Genomic DNA, 20,795 nt, shown 5'->3' on the forward strand with positions numbered 1-20,795 from the left:
ACTTAAAAAAATATTTTTTTCTCTGTCCGGTCCAACCATCCATAATAAATATGCTTTTAAACGCATTTAATTAATCACAAGGAGAAATTGTGACAAATGCTAAACATAGTAGTGGTGGACCGGTGGTTGGGTTATTAAAAAATACTGACTCTTTATTAAGTACTTGTATTATTATTTGAGAAACATAGTCTTAGAATCATAAGGCTAAACTAACCATAATATGTAGGGGTGTTTAAAGTCGGATATCCGAATTTCAGATAGTGGATTTCAATATCCAAACATATATCCAAAATTTTGGATATCCAAAGTTTTTGGATATCCGAACCATCCGAAATCGGATATCCGAACTTTTATAAATAGGAATGCCTATATTCGGAAAAGAAATCCTCAAAACCCCTGAGAAACAAAGTCTGAGTACTCCATATAACATATAAAAGTACAACTCTCAGTGCAGTTAGTACAACTTATAATTGATCGACTAAAACCAAGTGCTTTAATACATCAGGTGGGGGTCACTGATCATCACACACACAGTGGTTTATACTTGGTGAGTGCTTTGTGGTAGCTCAGAAGAAAAGTCTTTTTGCCACTTGGAAATCCATCATTATATCTTTCTTGCACAGTACACCAACCTCACAATCATGACACCTTACCATCAATTCTTTGATCCATTTAATCATTCTTCTTAAAAATTATAAAAGCATAAATGTATACTCATATAAAAGCAGTTTTCTTGGATTCATATATCAAAGCCAAAAGTCACAATCTTGATCACATTTTTTTTTAGTTTTTTGTTGTCAAGTTCAAAGTGAGCTTTATTTTTGGGTTTTGGTTTTATAAGATGATGATTCTTGGTGAAAATGTGAATAATCTTAAAGTGTTGGATTCTTCATTAAGGTTAATTGTGATTCCTCTAAGTGTTGTTTCTATGTGGTTGACTTTGACTAATCATCAAGATAGTGAAATCTACGGTAGATTAGAGTTCAGTAATCTCAAGGGTCTCAGGTACGTAATCAATCTAGCTTATAATTTTTTGTTTTTCGAAAATGTTCTTTGTATTACAACCCGAGGACAGAAAAAAGTTTTTGAAATATTATATTATATATTTAATCAATCTAGATATTTTTTCTTTGATAATATTCTCAAAATTTGGTGTGATTTAATTGGACAGATTCTTTGTCAGCATAAGTGCAATTTCAGCAGGGTATGCTTTGGTGGCTTTTATATCTTCATGGGTCAAGAATTTGATGAGCAAAGCTTGGATTTATTTTGTTTGTGATCAGGTTGGTCATTTAAATTTCAATCTTTATGAGTTACGAGTATTATATTTTACTATAAGTAAATAAATAAATTCCCAAAAGTAAAGCTAGTGATGGGCTAAATGAATGGCTACGTAATTAGCTGTTTCAATTAGATAATGCTTATTGCAATTTAAACAAATAAACAAGCATAATAAACTTGTTACTACATTTTAGTATAGTTGTTTCGTATATTATGATAATGATGATAATATTTACTATTACTATAATAATTTCCCTTGAAATAAAAAAGTCCAACATACATATCGTTATGTGTATCATGTCTCATGTATCATAGTCAAATGTCCAAACTATGAGATAATTTTCAAATATAACCAAGGTAAAAATTTCAAATTTCGGTTATCTATATAAATCTTACTCTTAATTAAGAGTGTGTCAAAACATTTACAATCATTCATATATATGTCTTTTTGGTCCTACATTCACATTCTTGATAGGTCATAAGTGTGTCCCAATGACCAATAATACGTCGGATCTCTAGATTTTCTAATAAAGAATGACAAAAGATTCCTACTTTTTTTTGCAACTCTTTCAAAAAAAAAAGGGTCTTTCAGAAAAAAAACGCTTTAACATATAACAAAGGTGAAGAGCTTCAATATAAAATATAGGAAAATGATTAATCAACCTAATTGGTGTGTCTAAATATATGCCTAAAACCTTAAGAATTTGATATGTGGATTCCGCTAATTCTCTTACCTAATCTTGCCCCCTGATTTTTTCACATGTCATCATCTTACAATTAGGCACACCAATTAGGTTGATTTATTATTATTCTAAAATATATATTACCCATAATTCATTAACTTGTGTTAGTTATGTGCTTATTATTTGTCCAAAAGCTTTAGCTCAATGATCATCAGGAAGTGGGATAGAGCCCCTGGATGTGTATACATCACGGGTTCGAGTCTTGCATACAGCGGGTTTTTCTCAATTATTTGGGTTTCCTCCTGAAAGGTATTTGGGGATGATCGCGTGGGTGCCACTGATTGCAAAAGGTGGTGCCGTGAGTGATCCTAATAGCATTTAAAAAAAAAAGAAGTTATGTGCTTATTCTTTTCAAAATAATATCCAAGTTGAAGGCATCTTTTCAAGATAATGCGAAGATCAAGAGCTCAAATCTCATATATTAATTAACCCATTGACATAATTAAAGACTATGATCAAAGGTTTATAGTTTTGTGCATTATGATAACATAGTTAAGTTGTGTCAATAGATACTATATAGCAAATAAATGCCAAAGAATTTTGGCCTTTTGGTTCTCCAAAAAGATGATAAGCAACTTGAATGCGTTGAGCTTCAAAGACTTACCGTTCTTGTCGTGTGTTATTAATTTGATCGTAAAATGATGATATAGGTGATGACATATCTAATGGTGGCATGTTTGGGTAGCCTTGGACAATTGGTGTACCTGGCCTACAATGGCAACCAAAAGGTTACTTGGAGTGAAGCTTGTTCTTCATTTGGGAGGTTTTGTGGAAGACTAAATCTCATCTTGGTCCTCCATTTTATTGCTTTGCTTTGTTTCTTTGTGCTTTCTTTGATTTCAGCCTTTAGGGTTTTCTCAAGATTTGAACCTCCTTTTGTTTCCAAAGAAGTAGAAGATGAAAGGACCTAAATTTGTATACTAATATGTGTTTGATTATGAATGATTTTGCTTGACTTTTTTTTTTTAGATGTCAAATATCATCATACATTACAAGAGTTCAATTTAATACGACATTAATTTGCAATATCGTTGTCACAACAACTTTATTTTGCTTAGAATGCAAGGATTATTGTATCTTATAATTGGTACTTTGAATGTGAAACTTGTTACTTTCTTAAAAAATTGGAGTATTTGTATGTCATTGTTTATTACTTATATCCTATTTTGATTTTTAAAGTTAATTGTTTTTTTTTTTTTTTTGGTATGTATATCTCTTTGTATATTTTATAGGATTTTTATATGTATGCCATGGCAATATGTAATTTTTTGCATAAAAATCACAAAAATGGTATTATATAAAAAGGTATGACAAGCAAGTAGAAGTATAGATCCGTGTTCAAAATAACAATGTGTGGTACTGTGATGTGTGTTATCCATATCTATTGTAAGTATTCATATTCATAATGACACAAGTCATTGTCTTTGTTTTCTTATAATCAACCATGAAAAAGACGAATCTTGGGACTTTGGTGTATGTTTTCTGAGGATAGAGACAACAATTCTTAAAATATAAAGAACTTGCTGTATTTTTTGAAGTAAGAGATAAGTTGTTGAGCCGTTCAAAAAAAAAAAAAGAGATAAGTTGTTGAATGTTTGATAATATTTGTAATATCAAAAATTATCAACTACCGTTCTTGTTTAATACTGTAAATATTAGTGCAACGAGTAGCCATTGATACGAAGTGAATTGAGATAGTGGATATTTTCATAAAACAAGACCATTTTCGCCTTTTTTTTTTTTGAGCCCAATCACAACTTTATCCGATTGATGTGGATTATAAGTCCTTACTTGAAATGAAAATCGTTGGAAGAACAAAAGTTATGAGCAAAATTCAAAAAAATTAACTTGAGTGAATCTAATTAGGCCCTTAATTGCCAATGGGTTGGTGACCCATTGGTAAGGTCTTTGATAGTGGAGAAATCCACCAGGGTTTGAATCTAATTAGACTCTTAACTTGAGTGAATTATTATTTGTAGGAGTGGATTATTAGGGGGGTGGGGGTGGTTTTGAGAGTCCTGAGTTTCATCTCAGACATGCGTGGTTCGAACACCGTATACTGCCAAATTGGATGTCATTGTGGTGTCTCGAATGGTAACTGCTAACAACTAACTCGATGTTCTGGAAAAAAAAATAATAATAATAAAAAATAGGCCCTTAATTAGGACGTACGGGGCTACGGGCTATCTTCAATCTCTGTTTGTGTAAACAGAACATAGTTGTCTTCTGACTCTCAAGTCTCAACTTTGATGAATTGCACCCTGTCTTCAGTTCGGCCTTAACATTTAACTACCATGAAAATTACAATCCCCAACTTTGTTTTGGGTTAGTAAAAATTTTACCTATATATGCTACTTAAAAATTTACAAAATTGATGTTTACACTAGTTCTTTAGATCAAGGGAGCACAAAAGTCGACCCGCAACAAAAGTGGAACATTTAATCCATTCCGTTTCTTTAGACACATTGTGGAGATCAAAACTCAAGATTGCATTGAGCTCAATAACTTGAGGGCAAGCTCCTCTTGATCTGCTAAAGAGATTGCATCAGTCTTCAATGTCACCTTTTCTTTATTCTCATTATCACTATCGCTATCAAAATACACCTTGTTTCTTTTGACATTCTTGGAGTCTTTATCTGACTTAGAAAAGTCATCATTCTCTTCATCCTCATCTTCTTCATCTCTTGCTCTTTTATGTTTATTCTTCTCCTTTGTTCTCTTCTCTTTACGTCTTTGATGGTCCAGTTGCTTATCCTCTTTGTCACGTTTCTTCATATCTTCTCTCAAGTCTGCAAACCTCTTACATACTGCAAGGGAAAAGGGTCAGGGAAAAAAATGTCTAGTAAATTCCATTTGGATCACTTTAAGTAGAGGTAGCAATTTAAATACCTTCACTTGTGAATGAGCTGAATAGCTGATTTTAGTTATGTTTTATCTATACCGAGTCAAATGGGTAAAACAAATATCGCAACAACTACTTTTGTACCCAATCCAGACATAAGGTGAGATGTATACAGTCTTACCTCTACCATAGGGTAGAGAGACTGCTTCTAAAAAGGACTGGACGATTTCATCATCCCAGTAGGGCTCGTTTGAGACCATGAAAAACTATCCATTTGAGATTTACCCAACCGCGGCCAGGATGACCCTGTTCAATTTGCCACATCTAGAAGATGTCATGCAATTGTCACCTGAAGAAAAAGGTTGTTTCTTACCTTTATCTCTATCAAGTAGAGCAGAGTCTGCCCTTGTGTCTGCTAGTGCTGCAACCGGTGGCAGGGTGTTCCCTTCTTCATCAAATACAACTCGATTCCCGAATTGTCTATGGACATTGATCTTCAGCTTCTTTTTCTTAAGAACTCTTGTTGAAGGCCTGTTAAGAGAGTAAAAAAAAAGGCATCTAAGATATAACAGCAACCAAATGTGATGCATTTTGCTGATAAAAACCAGTACAAGAAAATAACAATTGAATACACCCTCCATCCCATATTTATTGTCTTTCTATTCTTAGGTTGTCTTGAAATTAGGCTGTGATTTTTCTAGACAATATTTTGGGACGGTGGGAGTTGTTCAACTCATAAGAAAATAAGAAGTAAAGAGGTTACATACATATCGTCAACTGCTATTGCATTCCCTTCTTCGCCATCAGGAGTTTCCTTTCTATGAAGTAAATCAAGTGTCTCATCATCTTCAGATTCCTCAAGTAAGTTGTTACTTGACTTTTGTCTAATCAACTCTTTTCTCACAGGTATTTCAGATACTGAATTGGATTCTGTGAGCCCCCTTTCTGGATTCTTACGGTCAAGGTAATGTAGTCTTGGAGTCATTGGCAAACCCAAGGATGCTGAATAATCTTCAATGGGAAGCTTTGTCACATCAAAAACTTCTTTATCATTCTTTTTGTAAATCGATTTCACATATGTTTTAAAGGCCTTCTGAGCCAATGGTTGTAGACCCGTTTCCTTGACTAGAAGACCACCTAATAAACCAGAAATTGATTGCAGCCGGTTTTTATTTGCCTGAAGCAATTTGAAATTGCAATGAATGAATAGACAACAATTTTCAAACACCAACAAATACATAAACGAAGCAAAAACACATAACATTAGAATAGTTGCATTTGTATTATTGTCTCTCTAATGGGTCAAATGGAACAATTAAAAGAAAATCACCAACAGATGAAACCTGTCACAATGTTAAATGGGTCATAAGTTGCCCTGAGTGTAGCTTTTTGACGCAAGCAGTCTCCTAAATAAGTTTGCTCAATATTTAGATCATTGTTATAAATGATAATGAAAACTTTGTAATCATATTCAACACAATAATTCATTAATAAAAAGTAAAAAACAAAATGTTTTGTTCAACCCAATCTGACCCACATAAACACGCACTAAAAAATATGCATATTGACCCGTTTACCAACCCGCCCATTTTTCTACTTAGCATATTACCTCTGCCAACTGAATAGGTATCTTTTTCTCCTGCAGTCTCTCAAGCATTTTCATTTCGGAAGGCAAGAGAAATAAAACTGACCGCCCTACGGAATCATAACGGGCAGTTCGGCCAACTCTATGTATGTAACCTGCAACGTCATCAGGGCAATCCACCTGAGAAAAAACAGATAAATTTATACGTAGTCAATAGCGTACATAAAGACTGGAAGCCAGTATGAAATGCTACACTTAGGAACAAATTCTTACAAAATTGATGTGGTACATAAAGTGTGTAAACTATTGTCAACTGTATTGACTTTCATTGTCTCTATCATCATTTTAGTGATGCCACATCACTATATAAGAATTTGCTGTTAGTTTTTCGCAAAGATTAAATTTCTGATATCAACCCATTTACCTATGAATGAGTCAGTTCATGTTGTATTGTATCCCATGAAAAAAAAAGCTCCATAAGAATTTGCTTTTAATTTGTCGCAAGTATCACATTTCTGATTTCAACCCATTTAGTTATGAATGAGTCAGTTCGTGTTGTCTAGTATCCCGTAAAGAAAACTTGGCTACAGAGAGAATGGGTTAAACAGGTTGAAAACAAGTCAAAGTATACTTTTGATGCAAACGATGTCCTAAATTCTTTTTACTCAGAATCATTTTGCAATATTGTTCTTGCAATCCATTAATTAGACTAGCCACATTTAGTGAACACTTTAACTTACCTGAACAACCCAATCAACCCCTTTGTTGAAATCGAGACCTCTTGAAGCCACGTCAGTTGAGAAGAGAACTGATCGGCGATCAACAAACTGCTGTAGTATGAACGTCCGTTGTATTTGTTTCATCCTTCCATGCAGATAATTCAAAGGGACCCCAGGGAGAAGTTTCTTGAATGCTTCATACACAAACCTCACCTAAAACCACGCAACAGGTTAAATACATTAATGAAAAAAGCTGTTGAAAGGAACAGCATATTGATTGTAGAAAATTTTAATTGGAATAAAAAAAAACACCCAGCTACCTGCTTGCAGGTGGCAAGGAAAACTAGAATTCTTAAATGTGGATGTCCCTTAATGAAGCTCCATAACATGTCTAGCTTTTGATCAAGGGAGACAAGCATGACCTTCTGCTGAAGACGTGTGGGAGTTGCAGCAATAGCGTCCTCATCAACAGCAATATATTCAGGGTCCTTCAGACTGAGTCGTGCAAGATGTTTAACTGACTTTGTTTGTGTTGCAGAGAACAATAGAGTTTGTCTGTGTTTTGGAAGTTGTGAAATTATAGCATTGACTTCTTTCTTAAAATCAGCACCAAGAATTCGATCTGCTTCATCAAGTACCAAAATCTGTTGGCCGATATGAAGTATACACCCACATCAGCAAACTGGCAAGCATATCTAAGCATCCCCATCCCGACCCAATAAACCAAAATAGGATCCACTTGGAGTTTTTTTTTTAACAGCCGAGCATTTGGATCATACTTTACCTCTAACAGGTCAAGTAGATAAAATAAAACACCAACTAAAGATAATGCAAATGGGGCCAATGTTTATTCAAATGCTTACAAGCTCCTATAATCGAATGCTAAAAAACTAGATAACTAAATGGTTAAGAAGCCCTGAGCAGGTCAATGTATCAGACCCATTTGACCAGCTCTAAAGTATACCACTTCAATTGCAGAACGCAAACTGGGTAGAGTGGGTACAGGTCCAAGTGGTCAATTTGAAAAACAGGTCAAACAGGTTTGAAAAGGTTACCGGCTACACTTTCCTCCTTTTGAGTGTTACTATAAATGGGTCAAACAGCCTGGATACCTATAATGTTTGAGAAGGGTTTCAAATGTTCCTTTTCAGATAAAGATGTGGCCCAAACAGATACAACCATTCAGAAAATTAGAATGAATCAAACCAAGCTTTTGTGTGAAGGCCATTATTGCAACGATACCCGGATGGCCAATCTCATCAACGGCAGGCTATGGGGGGGGAGGGGGGGATGTAGGCCAATATTGCCAAAACTCATTTTGGAACATCCAATTCTTTTTTACACACATAATCAAAATGAGAAGTTGATTGTAATTACAAAAAAGTGCACAAGAGGTGAAAAACTTAAAAGTACATGTCATCAAACCAAATATAAAAGATTGACAAAGCAAACGTATGCAATGTGAAAGAAAATTGTGAAGAAATAAGATTATGACCTGTAGTTGGGAACAATCGAAATTTGGAATTGAGTTCATGTGCTCGAGAAGGCGACCAGGAGTACAGATCAATATATTCATGTGATTCACGCGATCTTTCTCTACATCATACTCGTTACCACCAATTAAGAGGCCTGCACTAAATCCATGGTGCTTTCCAACTGATTTTAATACACCAAAAAGCTGGTATGCCAACTCCCTTGTTGGAGACATGATAATGCTACCTACTCCATCCTCTACACCCCATCTTTCTTTGTATAATTTCTCCAACACCTAGTAAAGTTTTTAGAATCAGACTACATGAGTTTTTATAATAAAAACACGAACTTTGAATTTCACAATCCATTAGAGCATCAGGTGTCGTCTCATGGGTGGTTCTGCCTTCTTCGTTCTGGGACAACACCTAATGTTCTAAGGATTTTAAACCACTACTTAGTACTTTTAATTAGAAAAGCGAACCGCTATATGGTTTAGTTAGGGGTAAGTATCTCTGAATGTAATTAATTATGGACGAAGGTCTATAGTGTGAAAAAACTAAAAGTTGTGTCTATTGTAGTAATGAACTTTCAAATCTTGTGCATCGTATGTATTTTCGGGTATATGTGGGCATGTGGCAACCATATACGCTCCTACTTATAAGTTTCTAATTGGACAGAAACATACGATGCACAAGATTTGAAAGTTTATTATTACAATAAACACATGCAACTTTAGTTTTTTCATACTAGACATCCGTCATACTTAACCCGGTTTACTTATATTAAAGTCAATATCGTATTTATAATCAAATTTGATACATCTAATAACATAAACAAAATCTTAATAACAACAATCTACTATCTATAATATAAAATTAAACTTACAGGAATGATAAAAGCAAGAGTTTTTCCGGAGCCTGTTTTAGCAGAAGGGAGTATATCGCGGCCACAAAGGGAGTGAGGCAAAGAAGCTCTTTGAATACGAGTCATGTTTTTATACCCAGATTGTCTTAACCCATCTTTCAAGTTCTTTGAAATAGGAAGTTGTTGGAACTTTGTGCAGCCTGCATACCGCGAATAACTAGTACTGTTTTCATCATCGATACGCCCAACCGGAGACTTCGCAGGCAAAGGGAGAAGAGACAATGGGTTGGAACCAGAGTCGGGTTTTCCATGTTCGATCCATTTTGAAAGGAATTCAATTTCTTCAACTTCTGATTTTCTTCTGTTTTGGAGTTTGGATTTGGGTTTTTTCATTTTCTTAGGGTTTTGAGGATCAGCTGCATGCAGATACGTACGTCTTCTTGCTATATACAAGAAACCATCTTCATTATGCCTTTTCTTCGCGTGCCGTTTTCTTAAATTCTTTCGACCGCTACATAAAATTTGTTGTTAGGCCCAACGGGCTATCTTCACTTATGGGTCCGAATACCATCTTGTGACGGTATTTCATATTTGGATAGGTTGAGATGTAGGACGTCTTGTCTTATCCCTACTAACTTAGAGACTAGAGAGGCTGCTTAAGATTATACATAAGGTAGAAAAGAGCCGGTGAAAATCGAATCCTAGATCTCTGTCTCTAGAGGCAACGGAAGTTTTTATGGCTAGAACCATACTCGAATAATCTTCAACGAGACTTGAACCCACAACCAGTGGGTTGATGGGCCAACCAATACCTTTGGTTGATTGAGAAAGCTACTGCTGCATATGGAGCTACATTAAGGCACATCTAAAATTCAAAATTATTGTTTTTCTTTTGATCCAAAGCTGTAAACTTTTGATCACTTATGATACAAAGTTGTTACATTGTCAAAAAGGTATTGAAAACTTTTAATCCAAAGTAGTTACATTGTTATCGAAAGTTTACTTAGACTGGTTTTCAACCGGTTCAACCCATTCCCTTTGTAGTTCTTTTTTTTTTTTAATTTTACTTTTACATGATTTGACACAAATGTATTCATTCATAACTAAATGGGCTGAGATAAGAAATGAGACACAATTCAATCAACAAATTACACTATTATATAGACATGACATTTATATAGTTACCTTACCCCACTTCATGTGCTACATTATTTTGTAACAGATTGTTGGTACATGTTGCATTTCTTTATCGAAGAAGTCACACATTTAGTTTTCGGTATATATCTATGTACACTCTTGAGTATATAAATCTTCCCGTTGTTTTTTTATATCCCTGGTGGATTGCCTGCTAGATGATGTTGCATACGTAAAGTTGGTTGAACTGCTCGTTATGACTTTGAAAACGGTCGGTTTTCTTTCTTTTGTCTTCCGAAATGAAGATGCTTGGAACCATGGAAGGCAAACCCGACCTCCGGGCAGGGCACATGTTTGAAGGGGCACAAAATCGTTGAAAATTTTCTATATATATTGCATATGTATAAGTATAATGTGTTATATAAATAGATATATTTAATTTCAATAACAAGCTAATGACTAAATTATAAATATTATGATGTTATAAAGTCTCATTTGTCAAAAAATTACATATACATTTTAATTCTCTAAAAGCTAGAGTGCATATATTATCCCGACTCGGCCTTGGTACTCAAATCCTCAGGGCCACCACTGTTTGAAACATTGCAAGAGAAAAGTATACTTGTTCAGCTAGCTTGACAAATCGAAAACTGGGAGGGTTGGTAAATGGGTCAACATATATCCTTTTTAAAGGTTGACCCAACACTTCTTTTTGGTTAATTTTTTTTTTTTTCACAATAGGTTTTTGTAGATTTTTTACTTAGATTTTGGTCATCCATAACTTACGTAATGGATTTGGCCTGAGTAGAGGTAGGCCAAAATCGAGGGGGAGGTTACTCTAGGCTGTCCCAAACTGCTTTGTCTATTAGAGGACATGACCGATGAGAGATTATTGGAGGATTAGAATTAGTTTAGTGGATTGGGAGCATGTGAGTGGACTAGGGTTAGTTTAGCTCGGTGGCGTAAGTTAGTTTGCCTTATAGGTTGCTTACCATCCGTTAATTTCCTTGTACCTATTGTGCACTAAAAATTCTTAGTTAATTCTTTTTATATGTATGTAGGCATGGTTATTATGCTCAAACACTTTTTAAAATGTTTACGTTCAATATGGTTGCTATTGTATGTGTATTGTTGAACCTGTGCTTAAGTTATCTAGGTCGATTGTTTGCTATTTTTCCCTACTCTTAATGTTGCCGAGTGTACTCAACAGACAGGTATATCTTCGTATGCTATTTTAAAATGACTGGTACGCTATTGGAAGCGATCTCTCTACCCACTTCCCTCATACCCCGCCCAGTGGGTCTTGTTGTTGTAAGTTTCAATAATGAGTTTAGTGTGATAAGAAGACTTCCATTTGGTAAGAGCACCCCTAATGGTCCATACTAATACTAACTAATACAGCGCCACATCAGCGCCACATCAGCAAAACATCTTTCCAAATACATTTTCCTCAATTCACACTCAATACATCCAATACTAACCAATACACTCCAATATATTTATTTTCAAACTTTTAATAAATAAAACCACAAATATAATTTATAAAATAAACACAAATATTATATCAAAATCCTAAAATACCGTTTTATTAAAAAAAACGAGCAGCGTACATAAGAAAAAAAAAACGAGCTCCTCATCACTGTCGTCATCGCTAAGCAATGGACCCGAGTATGTATGGATGCTCGATGAGAAAGACATGGTGATTTTTAGTTTGAAGAATGAATCGGATTTTGATATGAAAGTATTTGAGTTTTGGTTGAATGAATGAAATAAGTGGGTTAAATAAGTGAATAAAAGACGAAAAAGGTTGATTTTTTTAAAAATTTTGATAATCAGTTGTTTGAAGATTGTATAGTAAATTCAAAAAATATATATATTTTTTTTAAATCAGGTAGCCGTTGGGGAAAAAAAAACCAAACAAACAACACTTGCAATCCGTATTCATCACCACGAATCCCTCCACCACGAAATCCAATACGGACCAATACGGCCCACACCATTGGGTACTCTAATTGCCACATCTGATGTACTACAGTTATTGCACTTGATACAATTGAATACTTGACAGACCTTTCAATCTCAAGGTAAGAAAGCGATCCTCCAAATATAAACTCTCCTCTCTTCCTCATATTTTTAAATTCTACTAAACGCTGCAGAAAAACAAGAAGCGGACTTCAAATCGCGGACCAAAACAATAACCTGTTTCACTAGTTCAGGTAAGGATCTCTATCATCTCCCATATTGTGTGGTCTGTGATTTTTGTTCATAAGTTCACGCATTATATTGCAGACAAGGTGCTCGATGAAATGCATATGTGAAAATTTGATGATTATTTTCATAGCTTCCAGTTTGAGGTGCTAAAAACTGATTTTTTTTTTCGTTTTCTCATAATTGATGCTTCAGATATGTTTTACATAAGTGTGCTGTTCAAAGTTCAAACAGACAATTGTTAATCAATTTTTTGAAACCTATTTAACATCTTGTGTCACAAGTGACAAATACTTATTTTTAACATCAACTTTTTTTTGATTAATGAAAGTTCTTTTCTTTTGTTATAGGGTGTTATACAACTTCATTATATCATTTCTAAATCTTTTCTTTCTTTTTTTTTATTATAGAGAGCAGCATTTGATTTGCTTAGATGATGCCTATCCAATGTTCGCCTGATAAGTTATAAAAAAAAAATAAAAAATTCAAGTTCAGTTCATATCTAACAGGCCAGCCATTATAGAGGTTAGTTTCTGTATCTTTGATAGTTCTTGATTTTTATACTCAAATGATGTCATTTTATTATGCCAAGTGACGTTCGATGTTCTAGGCTCTGCCAAAAAAAACAAAAAAACAAAAAACACTAGGTTGCTCCCTGCGTCTTTCACTACACCCACCCATTTTACTGATGCAGTGAATGCGTATATAAATTCAATGACATTGTTTCATATATTGCCAAAATTCAATTCTTATGTTTTTTTAGCTTGCATAGCACAAAAATATGATACTTCTTGTAGTCGGTCATATGTTGTTTATTACAGTTTAGGTAACTTATATGATTCATTGCATACTTTACTATTAGACCACTAAGTTTTATCATGTGTAAACTGTGTATATATGCACTCCAATATGTATCACTTAAGATTTTTAAATTAGCTTATTCTTTTTGTTGTTTACTCAATTGTAAATACAGGTCTCAAGCTCCCTGGAAACCTCGGTTTAAGACTAAAACTGCTTGCTTTTTTTATTTCACTTTGGCGAGAACTTCATCAACCATAAGGTTTGTTACTTTTTGTCGATTTTCTTTATTATATGTATAATAGGCAGTAGCTTTTCATTATACTTGGTTGGTTGGTTGTGACATATATTGCTTAACTACTGTTATCTCAAAAAATTGATACCAAGTATTTTCGGCAGACATAGCTTTACTTTCGCAACAACTTACAAAATATTATCTTTGGGGACCAACGTTAAACATGAAGCTTATATGGGATTAGGATATAGCTAATATCCTTATTGAGGAGATTAATTGTAGGGTTCGGCAGTATCACCGGATTATAAAGGGGAGTTCCTATAGTCTAAGATAGAGGTAAAATGTGATTCGCCACTATCATGGATCATATCACTTATAAATTTTGAGGTCAAAAAGGTTTTTTAGAGGTAAATTATAACCTTCAAAGTTTAAAGGACCATATGGTTGTATAATATACTTCAAGTTCAAGACAACGTAATTTAGGTGTATTGTTTGGTAAAGCTTATTCTAACAAAGGTGTGGCTAAAGTTATGAAAAATGACTAGAATAGTCAGAGAACCAATGTGATCCCCTTTAAAGTTTCAAGCTTAATCTGCAGACATAGTCTCAGTTTCTCAGACATACATGAAACTAGCAAAATTATTGAATCCTTAACTCAAACACATGCATCAATCGGGTATTAAGATATATAGTTGAAGTTTTCCCTAAAAGGAATTATCGACTTATGTGGAAAACATCAGTCCCCACTCCCCAAGCTTTGTGTATATGCATGTAAAATATGACCAGTAATGCTAGCTGACATTAGTTACTCAGTAATGAATTAATACAAGTACCTAATGAAGCAAGGTTTATATAGTGAACCGCTCTTACATGAAAAGCAAGATCTACAAATGAAATGCACAATGTGGTGTCAAGGCCTTTGAATAACCTACCAAAGTCCCCCCACATGTGCGTGTAACAATACTAATATTTTACTAACATCTAACAATCATTCGTAAGGCATAACCCTTTATAAGCTACAAAGCGACTTATTAGGAATACAGTACAATTAGATAGGCAGCTACATAATGTGAATTGTATTATATAATATTACTGGTTTATACACAAGTCAAAACGATCCATCCTTGTGGCATATGCACCTCATGCAAACACTCAATTGACTTGAAGATGAGTTTTATGGTAATCGGGACACATACGATATCGAGCTCGACTTCTTGATCCGTGGCACTAAGACATGTAAAAGATTGTATAGAATCAGTTCTTGACAAAACATAGGTCAGATTTCAAAACCACGAGGTCAAAGTTTTCTATCCATGATATACCCAGTGGAAAATTGATTTGTTCAATGAAACAATACTACTTAAAGTAGTAATCAACTAAAATATAATCCCTTAATTAGTTCCAAAATTCTATTAATCAATTAAGTAATTAACCACTACCACTATAAAACCTCACACACCTACTCCCTCTAAAATTGTAACAGTTGTGATTACGTCAATCAACGTACAATGGCCCTTTCATCTTCCTTCAAAGACAGACTCAAACAGATGGAAGCTACCAGAAACCAACGCCTCTCTCTTCTCCAGGTATCATCTTCATCCCTTCCCCCCTTCCTTCACACACTCACATGCACATTCTCTCTTTTTGATTGGAATGTGTATATACATATATTGATTATAATAATTGATTGGAATATACATTTGCAGACAGAGAAAGAAGTTCAGAATAAAAAATCAGAAACCCTAGCTTCAAAGCTTTCAGAAATCAGATACATCGAACAAAAGTGTTTAAAACTTGAACAAAAAATCGCCTCACAACAATTCATCATTTCTTCAATCAAATCTCAACTTGATCGCATTGATTCAATCTATCTCACTCAAATCCACCAATTCAGGTTCCTAATTAATACATTTTGTTTTCTGCGAGAAGTTATAAATTACATATTATATCACATGTGATTAAGTCTGTTCAAGTCACCAAATTTTAAATAATGACCAAAAATATTTTTGAAGAAAATTACAGTCGACTTTTCATTCACATGTAACTGAACTTGTTCACGTATGAACATTCCAGGCCTGTTCACTTGTGAACATATTAAACAAACGTGTTTTTACATGTTTTCGGTATTTTTTTTATATATTCTCATTTGAACATCTATCATTTTTTACATTTGAATGACGTAATATAAATGCATTCTCATAGTATTGGTTTCAAATCAGGGTTTTAAAAAGTGAAGTGGAAGATCTGGAAGAGTTAGATAAGGAAAAGGATAAGTATTACGCGTTGAAAGCTCATGATATTGATGAATTTAGGGCTCAAGCTGAGAAGTTTGAGACTGAATGTGAAAAACGTGTGGGAGCGTTGAGGAATTGTTTGAATGAGGTATTTCTTTTAGATTTGAGTATATGAGTTGGTGACATGTTTTTACATGTATAGTATGTTTGGTTTATTTGTATTGGTCGTTTGGTGTCTCAGTTAAACTTCAGTTTCGTCCAGCTTCAGAAGAATGCCGGGTGTTCAGAGAATGATGAGTTAATTGCGGCTGAAATGAGAAAGTTTGAACTTCAAGCTGTGAAAGAGAATTTAGATAGAAAGCTGGCTTCTAATTACGAGACAAAGGCACAGTTGCAAAAACAACTAAGGCGTATTCTGATTTCGCAGAATAAGAGGAGGGAACCACATCATGTTGGTTAAAAGATAGGATAGTTTTACAGCACTAGAATTAGAAGCAGAATTGACAGAATGTTAAAGAAGCATATAAATGTAGGTAAATATAGTGGGTCAATAGTCTTACAACCGTATCCTTATCCGTCAGCTTCTATAACATCAAATCTTGACTCTTATATAAGTCGATATTTTTGACAGCCATCAGATCAATTTTGTTTATAGTCATACTTCCCTTAAAACTGTAAGACCCTGTGACTCTGACTCGTATGAGATTGTTCGATATATATTTGGTTATTCTTCAATTGAATTCAGGCTACGGTTTAGGGCTTTAGGCTACACAGAAAAAAGAAAGAAAAAAAGATTATGCTCGGTAATAAAGCACCATGACTCTCTGGTTTATATTACATCTCAGCTTTTATAACCTGGTTATCTATGAGCTTTTTTAATGCGAGTATCTAATATTCGCTTAATGAAACTAATTCATAATATCCGCCTCTTAATTTTTAAAATTATTACACTGCCCTTTTTACATTATTTCCCAACACTACTCACTATCATCGTCACCAGCACTAGTGCACTACCGTCACCACCGCCGTCCCCTCCGTATCACTGTGAACAGTAAGTACTACGGAGTAACTATTTATTGTTGAGTAAAAATAATGGGCCTAAAATACCAAATGGGCCAATATCGAATAGAAGAAACCATAACACCTTTACTCTTTTTTTCCCTCCCCCTCCCTTTTTATATAACCCTAAAAAATAAAAATATAAATACATACATCGATAACTAATTTCTTCTTTTATTATCTCAACTCTTAATATACAAGAAAGTAATTTCTCTTTCTTTTCATTATTATCCATATACAATTTTTGGTACGGTTTTTTTTTCTAATTTATCCTTTATAATAAATAAATTTCAGTTATGTAATTTAAATCAAGTTAATTAATGTGATTTAATGTATTTGATCGAGAAAAAATCAAAAATAAAATCAAAACCCTAATGATCCGATCCGATCCGATCTGATCTGATCAAATCGTTTTGTGTTTGCAGTTTGTGATTGTTGATCGCCATGGCCAAAAGCTCTTTCAAACTCGAACATCCTCTCGGTATTTATTTTCCAATTATATTCTATATAATCGATTGATCTTTCTGTGTGTATCTATATATATAGATATATGTATGTATATGCTGTAATAGATTTGATTACTCAAATTAGTGTTAGTTGTTTGTATAGCAGCTACATGTGTATATTCTTATATGTATGTATATGTATGCTGTAATAGATATAATCATGGAAGCTATTATTGATAAATATATATATATATATATATATTTTATATTATGAATTTTGTGTTATGAGAGTCTGATATTTTATTGTTGATAATAAAAACAATAAAATAAAATTCAGAGAGGCGCCAAGCTGAAGCTGCCCGGATAAGGGAGAAGTATCCAGACAGAATTCCGGTATAATTATAATTAAAATTTGCATGTGGATGTTTACTTGAAAGTATGTAGTATTGTGTTCACGTTTGGATTTCGTAATGTATTACAGGTTATTGTGGAGAAGGCTGAAAGAAGTGATATTCCTGATATTGACAAGAAAAAGTTCGTTACTTCTTTCTATTCTTGTTTTGTTTAAAATCCGTTTTCTTTATCTCATTTATTGTGTTGCAAATCTAGAATTGTAGATTCCACCTCTTTTAATGGTTTTGATCGTTTACTTTAAGGTGCTTAGTTGGCATTTGACCATCAATGTTGAGTGGCAAGTTGTTTTTTCGGTGTGTTTCTTGATGTTAAAACACATGAAATACTATCGAGGGCACTAATTTTCGAATAGTTTGTTTTCTGTTGGTGTTTAATGGTAATGTATTTGCGTTATGGTCTCTTGAGGAGAGGGTACATGCTGTTTCTATAGTTCTTTTGGGTTCTAGTTAGTGGTTTTTCAAGTATCGAGTTTTTTGGGTATCACCTTAATCAGTTTGGTTGTCTCTATAATCAACAGATTTACTTGTTCCACGCAGTTAATCGCATCGGTAACACCGATATTAGTTTAAAAACTCGAATGCCAATTGTCATGATCAAATATCAGTCCTTTGTAGCCTCATTTAACTCATCATCCCGTTACTGCTCTTATAGTTCAGATACTGCATTTATACTTTACTGCATCTAATGTTCACACACAACATATATGAATACCAACACACTGTAAATTGTTAACTTGAATTTGTCGATTGGTTTAATCGCTAATGTGTACATGATGATGGATGCAGATACCTCGTTCCTGCTGATCTCACAGTTGGACAGTTCGTTTATGTTGTCAGAAAGAGGATCAAGCTCAGTGCCGAGAAGGCTATCTTTATCTTTGTAAAGAACATCCTGCCACCTACTGGTTAGTAGAAATTCTTTAAGGCATTAATCTAGTGTTGGCACTTTTTATCCTAATTTTATGAACGGAGTATGTAGGTTATGTTTGTCGTTTAACTGGTCTGACAGTTGAAAAATAAAACTACTTTTCAAAAAGAAACACGTCAGAAATATAATTTCAGGGAGGCTAGAATTACATCAATTGGCTAAAATGTATAAACTATAAATTATGCATTCTGGTGGATGAAGTAAAATATCCGGTGTACATGTAATTCCTCATGATTGTAATGCATAGAACCTCTTAGAATGAAGTAAAATGTTTGGTGTAACTATTATTCCCCATAAGTTTGATTATTTTTTAAATAAAAAATGTGTCACGGGTCAATTCACCTTTATTTCATCCAAAACACATGACCTTTACTGGCCGTTTCTTATCATTAATTTTGATTATCCATCTCTGGCTGTTCTAATATACCCGTTTAATATGTATGCAGCTGCAATGATGTCAGCAATCTATGAGGAAAACAAGGATGAGGATGGTTTTCTTTACATGACCTACAGTGGTGAGAACACATTTGGATTGCTCTGAAGCTGGTTTGTGGTTTGAAAGACGATGTGAATATGGTTTTAGATGACTATGAATGTGTACATTCTTTTATCTTAGTTTTTCGCATCTCGATGATTACTGTTAACGCTCCAATAGTATATAAATGAATGGAATGTGTATGGAACTGACTTGAGACGGTTATATGTGCTTTTGCTTTAGAAGCCAATTGTCAGGGTCTTTTATCTGGTTGCGATTAACTGCTGATGTTGAGTTGCTTGATCTTTGTTTAAGATGAAATAACAAATCAAATGACTTGAGTACTACAAATGTTGTTTCTCTTTCCAAGTTTATCTCCGCTTTGTCTGTCATCATAATCATGTGTGTTATACATTTGAAATCTATTTTGTCAGAAAGTGTTTGGGCAGAATGTCGTCTTTGATTGATTTTCAGATTTTGTATCGCCTGTACATAATTGGGGAATGAAATGCATTTCATGCTCTCTTTTGAAACTGTGGCAGCTTGTTCTTTCTGACATATATTCAATTAATAATAAATGCGCTACAACATTTTGTCTTCAATGCAAACATATATGTTCAGATCAATATTACTCGACTGTTCTGCCTACCTTGTTAATCAGATTGTGGCTTTTTACCCATATATTGATCTGCTTAAAATCATTTTGGCTATATTTTGCTACATTTTTTTAAACATAGGGTGTATATATATTTACACATTTTATGCCTAGAGTATATATGTAGTTGTCCATATTATCATATCGACTTGTTAATCAGTTGGTCATTAGATCACCAAATTACTTAACTAAATTCAATAATAACCTAACTTAAATGATCCATTTAGAATAGTTTTTTTAGTACAATTATGAATGTAGGAAAAATGTTAAAGTATGTTTATATTCTACTAGTACTGATAAATTTCTGTAACACTTCTTTTAAAATGCTTTTAAAGATAAAAACACAAGTTTGTAAGCATATGAATTTAAGGCCTTTGAAACTTTGTAGTCTAATATCCTTGATTTAATTGGCTCACCTTCAAGCCACTTTGAGCATATAAGGTTTAAAATTCACTTTGTTGTGACACGGTCGCCTTAGGTCATGATCACATACTTACATGTGCCTTCGAGCTCACAGTTTGTGAAATACTTTTTTTACTAAAAGCACTACCTACCTGGCTACCTCGATATTTAACAATATTCACTAGCCCAAATAACCCTTATTGTATTTCTATATATTGATTATTAGGAAAACAATAGTTTGTCATCATATAGGTTAGGTTCTATAAGACTTGAAGCAATCAAGAAAGTTGTTACATTAATC

General features: G+C 33.9%; 4 protein-coding genes and 1 long non-coding RNA gene across 8 annotated transcripts; 4 read left to right on the plus strand and 1 right to left on the minus strand.

Annotated features, from left to right (window-relative positions):
* The first annotated feature begins 413 nt into the window (after nucleotides 1-413).
* Nucleotides 414-2,992, plus strand: LOC122579435 (CASP-like protein 2D1). The gene is made up of 3 exons (XM_043751611.1): nucleotides 414-1,005; nucleotides 1,172-1,283; nucleotides 2,675-2,992. Exons 1-3 carry the CDS (start codon nucleotides 842-844, stop codon nucleotides 2,933-2,935), a joined length of 537 nt encoding a protein of 178 aa, XP_043607546.1. The 5' UTR covers nucleotides 414-841; the 3' UTR covers nucleotides 2,936-2,992.
* A 1,296-nt stretch (nucleotides 2,993-4,288) lies between these two features.
* On the minus strand, nucleotides 4,289-9,900 carry LOC122579684 (DEAD-box ATP-dependent RNA helicase 32-like). The gene is made up of 8 exons (XM_043751907.1): nucleotides 9,529-9,900; nucleotides 8,666-8,938; nucleotides 7,491-7,814; nucleotides 7,192-7,383; nucleotides 6,476-6,631; nucleotides 5,634-6,043; nucleotides 5,240-5,397; nucleotides 4,289-4,831 (listed from the first exon to the last, which is right to left on the minus strand). Exons 1-8 carry the CDS (start codon nucleotides 9,898-9,900, stop codon nucleotides 4,506-4,508), a joined length of 2,211 nt encoding a protein of 736 aa, XP_043607842.1. The 3' UTR covers nucleotides 4,289-4,505.
* LOC122579685 lies at nucleotides 5,391-6,862 on the plus strand. The gene is made up of 3 exons (XR_006320681.1): nucleotides 5,391-5,691; nucleotides 5,773-5,830; nucleotides 6,512-6,862. It is a non-coding gene; the product is annotated as an uncharacterized LOC122579685 (long non-coding RNA).
* A 2,873-nt stretch (nucleotides 9,901-12,773) lies between the features above and the next one.
* Nucleotides 12,774-16,725, plus strand: LOC122611196. 3 transcript variants are annotated; one of them, XM_043784180.1, is made up of 8 exons: nucleotides 12,801-12,857; nucleotides 12,931-12,995; nucleotides 13,260-13,374; nucleotides 13,823-13,909; nucleotides 15,366-15,468; nucleotides 15,589-15,776; nucleotides 16,102-16,264; nucleotides 16,358-16,725. In XM_043784180.1, the coding sequence occupies exons 5-8, from the start codon at nucleotides 15,391-15,393 to the stop codon at nucleotides 16,574-16,576; spliced, it is 648 nt and encodes a 215-aa protein (XP_043640115.1). In that variant the 5' UTR covers nucleotides 12,801-12,857; nucleotides 12,931-12,995; nucleotides 13,260-13,374; nucleotides 13,823-13,909; nucleotides 15,366-15,390; the 3' UTR covers nucleotides 16,577-16,725. The 3 variants fall into 3 exon arrangements, with proteins under 3 accessions (XP_043640114.1, XP_043640115.1, XP_043640116.1); XM_043784179.1 differs by lacking the exon at nucleotides 12,931-12,995 and having other exon boundaries at nucleotides 12,774-12,857; XM_043784181.1 differs by lacking the exons at nucleotides 12,931-12,995; nucleotides 13,260-13,374 and having other exon boundaries at nucleotides 12,807-12,857.
* A 572-nt stretch (nucleotides 16,726-17,297) lies between these two features.
* Nucleotides 17,298-19,687, plus strand: LOC122611199 (autophagy-related protein 8C-like). 2 transcript variants are annotated; one of them, XM_043784183.1, is made up of 6 exons: nucleotides 17,298-17,379; nucleotides 17,601-17,656; nucleotides 17,959-18,014; nucleotides 18,103-18,155; nucleotides 18,821-18,939; nucleotides 19,409-19,687. In XM_043784183.1, the coding sequence occupies exons 2-6, from the start codon at nucleotides 17,620-17,622 to the stop codon at nucleotides 19,501-19,503; spliced, it is 360 nt and encodes a 119-aa protein (XP_043640118.1). In that variant the 5' UTR covers nucleotides 17,298-17,379; nucleotides 17,601-17,619; the 3' UTR covers nucleotides 19,504-19,687. The 2 variants fall into 2 exon arrangements, with proteins under 2 accessions (XP_043640118.1, XP_043640117.1); XM_043784182.1 differs by having other exon boundaries at nucleotides 17,312-17,422.
* The last annotated feature ends 1,108 nt before the right edge of the window (nucleotides 19,688-20,795 follow it).

The sequence above is a fragment of the Erigeron canadensis genome, chromosome 8 (assembly GCF_010389155.1).
Source record: "Erigeron canadensis isolate Cc75 chromosome 8, C_canadensis_v1, whole genome shotgun sequence".
Taxonomy (NCBI): domain Eukaryota; kingdom Viridiplantae; phylum Streptophyta; class Magnoliopsida; order Asterales; family Asteraceae; genus Erigeron; species Erigeron canadensis.